At 36.3% G+C, this 10,022-nt stretch overlaps 1 protein-coding gene across 2 annotated transcripts in view; it reads left to right on the top strand.

Moving 5' to 3' along the window:
- Positions 1-9,267, top strand: part of FLRT2 (fibronectin leucine rich transmembrane protein 2) — a 62,402-nt gene extending 53,135 nt beyond the window's left edge. For both annotated transcript variants that reach the window (XM_082762671.1, XM_082762672.1), the window contains exon 2: positions 822-9,267. In XM_082762671.1, the coding sequence (XP_082618797.1) occupies positions 1,254-3,242 (1,989 nt within the window). In that variant the 5' untranslated portion in view covers positions 822-1,253 and the 3' untranslated portion in view covers positions 3,243-9,267. The remainder of the gene's footprint in view (positions 1-821) is intronic.
- The last annotated feature ends 755 nt before the right edge of the window (positions 9,268-10,022 follow it).

The raw sequence follows: 10,022 nt of genomic DNA on the forward strand, positions 1-10,022 counted from the left end.
TTTGAGAGAAAATTCTTTCCAGAAAAAACTGCTGTAGTCTGAGCTGATATCCTAAAACAATAAAGTAGCAGATGTAAGCCAGTTTCATTTAGTGGAATGCTAGTTCTGAAGTCTGTTGACAGCACAGTTCACATTAGAAGCAATATCAAGATGATAGTTTTAGCAAATATATGTCTTACAGCAGTGTATATTGCACTTGTAGATTACCATAATTTATTAAAAGACTCCCCTCATATGTAGCTAGCTTACTGTAGTGAGCTGCAATAATCTTGCAGTGTGCAAGACTGGAGGTGAATACACAAGATGGCTTTATGCAAATAGGGCCAGAACATTCCAGAGTCTGGTAGGAAATGAAAAAAAAAAAACAACCACAGTGTGCAATTAAATAGGACAGTCTGGAGTCTAGTCTGTCAGGCATCAGTGAATGCAGCTCATTGGAGTTAGTGGTTCTGTGAAAGAAAAAAAAAAAATTGTTAAGCAAAAATTTCCAGTAAAATGTTTAAGTTTTAGGAGTTGAAACACTGTGAGAAGACAGAGATTGGAGATACAATATTCAAACAGAGCTGATAGATCTAGCCTTCACTTAAGTTCCTGAAAGTCCTTCAATCACTGCAATGACTTTGCATCAAATCTATTTCAAGATTATTTAATAGTAATATTAAGCTAGTGTTTAATATTAATGCCTTTTTTTTTTTTTTTTTTTTCCAGAAAGTCATAAAGAGCACAGCTGCACAGCTTTAGAATAGTCTTCCAATGGGCTTGGTCTTCCCTATTAAAAAATTCATGGTATTCAACTTTTTCTTTTTTCTTTTCTTTAACAGGAAGACCAGATCCAGAAGATAGCGGATATGAGAACTTTGCTGACTTCAGAAAGCTGAGTGTAACACCAACAGACTTCAGTCAAAGGAAATATTATCCTTCCAAGCAACTCATACTTAGATAACTTCTGGTAGCTTTAAATTAACTGGTTGTTCACCTGGAAAGATACTGCTGTTGTTTCTTTCAGCACACATGGAGGAAGGTTACAACAAACTTTGTAATCCTGGCTAATAAGACTGTGGCTTTCTTATTAAAAGTAGGAGGTGGGCCAACTGTAAAAGGAATATTTTTTACTTAGCCTGCAGGACTTTATCTCCACCTGAACACTGGACATAAACCGGAGTCAATTTTAATGACCTGAGATTTTGCTACCTGTGCTTTATTATTGTTATCAGTTCTTTAACGCTTTGGTACTTTATTTCTTTAAATTAGAAATGGGTTTCTGGACTAGAATGTGGCCCACAGACTGGGCTGTTCTCATAAAATCATGGCTTATCTTTTCCCTGGGGCTGTACATGCAGGTCTCTAAAACTGTGGCTTGTCCAAAAGTGTGCCGCTGTGACCGAAACTTTGTCTACTGTAATGAGCGAAGCTTGACCTCAGTGCCTCTTGGGATACCAGAGGGTGTAACCGTCCTCTACCTCCACAATAACCAAATTAATAATGCTGGATTTCCTGCAGAGTTGCACAATGTTCAGTCTGTGCACACGGTCTACCTGTATGGCAACCAGTTGGATGAATTCCCCATGAACCTGCCCAAGAATGTCAGGGTTCTCCACCTGCAGGAAAACAACATTCAGACCATTTCTCGGGCTGCCCTTGCTCAGCTATTGAAGCTGGAAGAACTGCACCTGGATGACAACTCCATCTCCACTGTTGGGGTCGAGGATGGGGCATTCCGGGAAGCCATCAGCCTCAAGCTTCTGTTCTTGTCCAAGAATCACTTAAGCAGCGTACCAGTAGGCCTTCCAGTGGACTTACAAGAACTTCGAGTAGATGAAAACCGCATTGCTGTCATTTCAGACCTGGCCTTCCAGAATCTTACAAGTTTGGAGCGTCTGATTGTGGATGGCAATCTCCTTACTAATAAAGGCATAGCTGAAGGCACCTTCAGCCACCTCTCCAAGCTCAAGGAATTCTCAATAGTGCGGAATTCACTGACCTACCCTCCTCCTGATCTTCCAGGTACACATCTACTAAGGCTCTACTTGCAGGACAACCAGATAACCCATATACCACTTACAGCCTTTTCAAAACTTCATAAACTGGAACGTCTTGATATTTCCAACAATCAGCTTCGGATGTTGGTAAAGGGGGTATTTGATAATCTCCACAACCTGAGACAACTCACTGTAAGGAATAATCCCTGGTTGTGTGACTGCAGTATAAAGTGGGTCACTGAATGGCTCAAATTTATTCCTTCTTCCATCAATGTACGGGGTTTTATGTGCCAGCGACCAGAACAGGTCCGAGGTATGGCAGTCAGGGAACTCAATATGAATATGTTGTCATGCCCCACCACCACTCCTGGTCTGCCACTTATCATCACCCCAGTCCCAGCTACAGCCAAGCCAACTGCATTAGTTTCCCCCTCATCCGTTCCTTCCCCAAGTAGCAGGTATAATCCTCTGACTCCCACCATAGTCACACTCCCCACTGTGCCTGACAGGGAGGACAGAGAAAGGGTGACACCTCCTATATCTGAACGGATTCAACTCTCTATCCATTTTGTGAATGACACTTGCATCCAGGTTAACTGGATATCTCTTTTTACCGTGATGGCATATAAACTCACATGGGTTAAAATGGGCCATAGTCTGGTAGGAGGAATTGTTCAGGAGCGTATAGTTAGTGGTGAGAAGCAACACTTGAGTCTGGTAAATCTGGAGCCCAAATCCACCTATCGGATTTGCTTGGTTCCACTGGATGCTTATAATAATTACCGAACAGGAGAAGACACTGTCTGTTCAGAAGCCACAACCAAGGCTTCCTTTTTGAACAATGGCAGCAACATCCCCTCCAGCCATGAGCAGACAACTTCTCAGAACCTGGGCTCTCCATTTCTGCTGGCAGGGTTGATTGGGGGTGCAGTGATATTTGTCCTCGTGGTCCTGCTCAGCATTTTTTGCTGGCACATGCACAAAAAGGGGCGTTACACCTCCCAGAAGTGGAAATATAACCGGGGCCGTCGGAAAGATGACTACTGTGAGGCAGGGACCAAGAAGGACAACTCCATCCTGGAGATGACGGAAACCAGCTTCCAGATTGTCTCCTTAAATAACGATCAGCTCCTTAAAGGAGATTTCAGACTGCAGCCCATATATACCCCAAATGGGGGCATTAACTACACAGACTGCCACATCCCCAACAACATGCGATACTGCAACAGCAATGTCTCAGACCTGGAGCACTGTCATACGTGATAGTGTGGGTAGATGGGGGTGTCTAGGACAAACAGAAAAAACTCTGAAAAAGTAACATGCCCCCCAACAACAATGAAAAAATTACATTTGATAAATGTTACGCAGATGCATTTATGCATTTGAATACTCTGTAATTTATACGGTGTACTATATAATAGGATTTAAAAAAATGCTATCTTTTCTATTTCAAGTTAATTGCAAATGGTTTTGTAACTCTTTGCTTTTTAAATCTTTAAAAAATATTGCTAAGTACTGTACAGGGTTGTACAATAAGAACCCAATGTCACGGCAAAGGAAAGATTGACTCATTCTTCAAACATTAACCACTTTGCTGTCGAAGCTGTCTGAAAGATGTTAAGTTCCTAGGTGTCCTGTAGTACAGGAAAATAAGTGCATATTAAAACAGGGTCACTAGGAACGGCCAAAAGCAATTCAGATAAAATGGGTACAACCCTTTTGACTCAAATCCAGCAGTTGCTGTTCAACTTCAAACAATTTAAAGTATTTCTGTTCCCTTTTGTCAATTCTGTATTTCCTACCTCCAACTGAAAGCTGGAGTTCTGACTGCTACCAAAAAAGGCTACTTCTTGTATGATTGTTTTCCCCAATATGCTTGGAATAGGAAAGGTAGACAGAACTCGGTGTCAAACTCAAAGTGACCTTGAATCCTATTTGCAAAAGCTATTCTGAAAATGTCCCCCGGTATCATATACTTTTATGTTAGAAACTGTTCCTGGTTTTCATTATGATTAAGAGGCTTTAGGCATTCTTTGACCCGTCTCAGTGGGAGATGAAAGTTATCAGTATGTAACAGATCGCTGTCATTAGGTTGCACCTCTCTTTAATAAAGCAGCATTTGTTGACACAGAATGTTCAGGTGAAACCTGAAAGAGAGAAATTCTAAGCACTCCCAACTCTGAAGTATTCATGTAGAATTTGCAGTCTAGAAGTGTAAATTTTGAAAACACGTTGCAAAATATAATGCCAATGGAAAGGTTGCCATTGACTTCTATGTTTCAAGCTCTGTTTGATTTAGAGGTCTGAGTTATGCTCAGCATGAAGTAAGAAAAACAGACAAACAAAGATAAATGAGAAATATATATATTTTTAATTTTTAATCTTAATTTATTACTGGAAAGGCCATCAGGCCTATTGTGAACTGAACTACATTCAGCAGGGAAAATCATGTATAAATTAGTGTTTTTTTTTTTTGTTTGTTTGTTTGTTTTCTTTCTGTTCAAGTGAACAGAGATGGACACTAACTAAGGACTTTTTAGAACATAAATACACTCTGTCACTCCAAATTACCCTTCTTTTATGTTAAGCTTTTTGGAAGTTTTCCACAATGATATGGGCTTTAAAATCAGTAGGTGGGCTTAGAATTTTATTCCCTCAAATTCTATAGCTGGAATCGCTTCTAAGTGATGTACTATGTGAAACAACATGGTTGTATTAAAACCATGATGCTGATCTCAAAATTATACAATCTTCAAGAAACTTCATTAAATCTGTGACTGCTAAGAACTCTGACTTTCTTGCCAGCTCAGTGATGGAATTAAAATCTTTTTTTTTTTTTTGTTTCCCCACCATTTTTTTTTTTTAGCTTACTTTCTCCTGAACTTAGGGGCAGGGAAAAGTTCACAAAAAAAAAAAAAAATAATAAAGAGGAAAAAATAAAGTTGATTTTTTTTTTTTTTTAAGGGAGTAGGGAACCAAAGAGAAAACTTTATACAGTGACCAACTAGAGATGAGAATTTGTTAGAGGTGGATTGACAGTAAAAGCTGGAGCACTTTCACATTGCAATGCTTAGACTTTTTACTTTATGAGGCTGCTTATGTTGGGAGAGAGGGTTTTAATCCTTTCCTTTGCTCATTTCCTTAACTCATTCTTGAAATCCAGCAGTCTGTGAGTGTGCGGTTTCTCAAATTCAAATTGTGTAACACTCATTTTCTGCAAAAACACAATAAATCTAGTTATGGTCAATGGCAAAGTACAGTCACTATACAAAGAACTGCATCCTCCCCCCAGCACCTTTTAGAATCACAATTTGAATTTTCAGTCTATATTCTGTATATTTGCTATTTTCTTCGGCTATAACAGGTATTTTAGGCAACCTGGGTGGCTACTGTTATAGTAAAGTCACTGAAATTTTGCTGAATAAAAAGCTGCCATATGATTTCCAACGGTGTAATTCTAGGTAGAGATGTCTATGCAAAGTCTTTTATCTGTGACCTATTTGCTCTAGATTATGATGGGAAGGTTGATACTTTATTTTGTTCATTCAATGTGTTTTAGCTGCCAAAGCCCACAAGACAAGCAGCAGATAGTTGTGCTTCTGCACGCTTCCATTGCATGCTGGATCCATAAAAGCTTTTGTGAGATTAAGTAGAGACAGAGAGTCCTGTTGGGTGTGGATGTAGCATTTAATTTCACTGAAATAACTAGCTATATGTTTGATTTCAAAGGCATCCTTTGAATGTATGTACATACTAACATTTCATATTTCAGTGACTGATGCTGGAGGAATCTTTACACTCCTTTGAACATCTGTTCTAGGCCTCAGGATACCATGGAGTTAGGCGCCTTATTTGTAGCAAAACTCTTATTCAGGGAGTTCAGCTGTACTCTAAGTGAAAGATCCACAAGCCCAAACTGAAGACAACAAATGTGGTTATTATTCTAATAGGGTAAAAACAGAAGACATTCACAAACTCTTTGGGTTAATCTCAGATGACAAAATGTATATATATATATATATATGTGTGTGTATATGTGTATATATATGTATATATGTTTGGAGTATTACTGACTTACCTAGATAAAAAAGCAAAATGATATTAAAGACAGCATAGTTTATGCTTCTTTTTGGTATGAAGAAAAAGATATATTTTTATGTGATATTGACAAAATTTCTTTTCAATAAGTACACTTCTGAAAAAAAAAAAAAAAAAAAAAAAAAGTAAAAGGCCACTTACACCAAAATTCCTGAATAGAGCTGGGAGTATTATTTAAACAAATTCACAGCTGTAGTCAATGAAAAGGTCATATGTTGCATTTGAAGAATGTTTCTTCCAATTCTAATTGCTACCCATCTGCAGAAGATTTCATTTATTTCAACCTACAGCAGAGTTTGGGATGTTTCGAAGTGTCAGTCATACAGACAACTGTGGCTTGGTTTCAAAACACATCTAGACAAATACATAATGAGCAGTTTTCACCAGATAACTTTTTTTTTTTTTTTTTTTTTTTTTGGGGGGGGGGAAGAAGTTAAAAATGGACAATGATCTTTTGGTGATATAAATTTTAATAATCGGTAGCTTTTTCCTTGTGCTTATAAACATCTTCACTTAGTACCAATGTCTGACCACAAATAACTGAAGAGAACTATAGAGCAGTAGTCCTCAATGAATGCATATACAACTCATTAGAAACCCCAAAACTCTAGGTCCTGATTTGCAAGGGTTCATTGAACCTGGGTACAAATGAATGGTTTACATGCAACATCTCATCTGTCATCCAATGTACGCTGCTAATAGCTGACATAAATGCTAATAGCTGATAAGATTGGTGAGTGGAAAAAAATGAGAGTATAAGAGAAATTGTGTTAAACTGGTATCAAAACACTGCTTTGTCCAGTGCTATGGTTCCGTCTGAAGACTTACTTATTTACAACCTGGACCTTGTTTTCACAGACTCTGTCACTTCCTTGCATGTAGCTTGTTAGCAGAAACAAACACCTAATGGATGCATGAACTTTTGGTTTTTACTGGAGACACTGTTATTGAATTTATTCATATGAATATTTAGGCATAGAGTTACTTTTGAATGAAAATATATTAGCATTTTTTTTCTGTAAGCCAATAAAGAAATACAATGGATGCGATGATAAAAGAAAAATGCAATAGCTTATGCTATTTGCTACTAGAATAGATCAACTATATTTCTCTCTCAATCATTTTCTCTTTTAGTGAGAAAAAAAATTCTCCCTCTAAGAAAAGTATTGATTTAATTTTGCAAGCAAAAGTACTTATGCATATTGTATTGTTGTTACAATTTCAAGGGTCTACATAAGGCACTTTATTGATGACATTGAAATGAAAGTTCAGGCTCAGCTTTTGACAGTGAAGTGGTTAACTCCCATTAAATTCTCCATTTATAGTACTTTTTCAACTTAAATTATAACATGGAAATATTAAAGCTTTTTATTTTTTTTTTCTTTCTTTTTCCTTTAAAGCATGAGAATAATGGTTTTAGTCATAATTTATCTTTCTAGCTCAGTGGAAAAACAAACAACAACAACAAAAGAATGTGCCAAAACCAAATGTTACTGGCTCTAAGCCTCATCAAATACTGCCTGATGATCTCTTCTAAATACAAAGATAATCCAATGAAGGTGATGAACACTCCTTCCCTGAACTCTGCTGAACAAGGCAGTTTGTATCCTACATGATACTACAGGCATTATTGAAGCATTTGGCATTAAATTTTGTACAGCATAGAATGTATTGATTTTTAAAAGGACACTGGCTAGTGGTCCATCTGGAAAACTAGTCCAAAAGGGATCTCGCTGGGGCTCTGTGGAAGTGTGCCTCATGAGAGCTGAGTTCTGATCCTCTCAGAAACGTAAGCTACTAAATTTGTTGTGTCACTTGGTCCCAAATATCTGAAGATCTTTCATAAAACTGATTTTAACTGAAACATGCACACTTGATTCTGTTTTGTGTTTGGTATATTTTCTATCTTTAACATGGAAAAATAGATTATTTGAAGTCTGCATTATCTGTTTTCTGCAATCTGCCATGTTGCACGCATTGTTAACTTCGAAATCTCACTATACACTATATATTATCTTGTTGACATATTCAGTAAAGAGTTATTTAAAAAATACAACAATCCTACTGTATTTATATGAACAAGTTAATTAAAACAAGGATGTGAATATCTGAGAAGGAAAACAGAAAAAGAAAAATATCAACTTCTGTACTTTCAGTCCTGGAAATATTTTCAAATGTTTTACTGTATGTCCACCTTCTCTTCAGATTTGAAAGGACAAATATTTTCATTTTATATACGTCAAAGAGTTAAACCATTTGTTAATTCAATTGCTCAGACTTAATCTTATGTTTATAAGATATTTATTTTGATATGCATATAGGAAAGCACTGTTAAACAAGAACAGATTGTAATCCAGTGTTTGAAGTTAGTAGATACACTTAAGCAACTACACAAATCTATAACAAATATATATATGGAAGCTGTGACCCATTATATGCATAGTCATTCAAAAAATGCATTTGACATTCATCTTTGACAATCTTAAACTGTCATTTTACCTATTTAGACTTTCCTTGAAATGAAATGTGATTTTTTTTTTTCCCAATTCTCCCTTCAAAATTGTTCTTGACTTTTCAGAATGCACAACATTAAGACATAAGCCTTAATAATTTTTTGTATATCTTATACCTAGCATATATGGTAATATATACAGTATGTATGAAATGATGCTATAGGTACTTGGGAATGAAAATTCTCCTTAATCTAGTTACATATACAGGAACTATTTTTTGGCATTGACAGAACCTGAAATACTGAATGTTACAAGCTGTGTCATTTTAAAGTTTAGAACTGTAATACTGCTGAGTGTCAAAATTCCTCTGTAAATTGTCTCATTCTCTGTCTTAACCCTGAATGCCATGGAAAACTACAATAGCTGCTGTGCAATACATCCACATCTACACCACTCTCTCCTCCCCTTACCATGCTTCCCTGAATTTGGAGACATATTAGACCCTGGTACCTAAGTTAACTTCTTGTTTTACCATGGGAAAGTGGAGAATAGATGTAATAGAAATATAAACATTGTTGACTATTTTGGTATTCTGGCAAAAAATAATTGCATCATCATTTTCAAGCGATGGTTTTGTTTTCTTTGTCTCAAAAAAACTGACAAACACAGACACAGATAATCTGATAATATCCCTCAGTGATTTATCTTAGTAGAGACCAATATTTACATTTATTTAGTTGTAATATTAGTTTTCTGTAGCTGTACACATACATGTGTGTGTATATAAGTTCCTGGGGCTTTCTACAGAGGAACTGTCAAATCAACCATATGGAAGAGTATATTTCAACAGTTTTCAGTCAACGTTTTTCACTATCTCATTTTAAATAGGATGCTTCTATATAAGAAAAGTTATGGTGCCATAAGGAGAGACTACATTCAGTCATTAAAGTATGAAACAAATATTTTAATTCTGTTTGAAGTACCAATGTCAAAAAGGCTCAAAAAGAACCACTAAAAATTCTATTACACAGGTAGATGATATTTTAACTGTAATTTATGTTCTTAAAACAAATTAGTACAGTGTTATGTACTCCTTGCCCCACTAATTTCAAATATAAATCATAATATTTATAGGAATATGTCAGAAGGATTATTGAAAAAATCCAGTATGCTATATTGTATAACGTCACATTATTTCACACCGTATCCTCATGCGAAATACATTTTCCAAGCAAGACAGAAGGCCTATGCATTGCATTATAAGCTTGCTATCTCTTTTGAAAAGGTAGGGGTGGAGTGAAATACAAATACTTCATAGAAAATGAGACAAGAGAGAAATATATACAACACAACATTGTCCAGTCCAAAGCCACACAAAATGTAGAATTTAAAATCCCCAAATAGGCCACTGAGCATAGCAAGAATGTTCTTTTACATACAGACACATTTTCTGTTTAAATCTCCATATGCTAGCTAACATGTGACTATAAAA

This window comes from Aythya marila, assembly GCF_965140915.1.
Source record: "Aythya marila genome assembly, chromosome: 5".
Taxonomy (NCBI): domain Eukaryota; kingdom Metazoa; phylum Chordata; class Aves; order Anseriformes; family Anatidae; genus Aythya; species Aythya marila.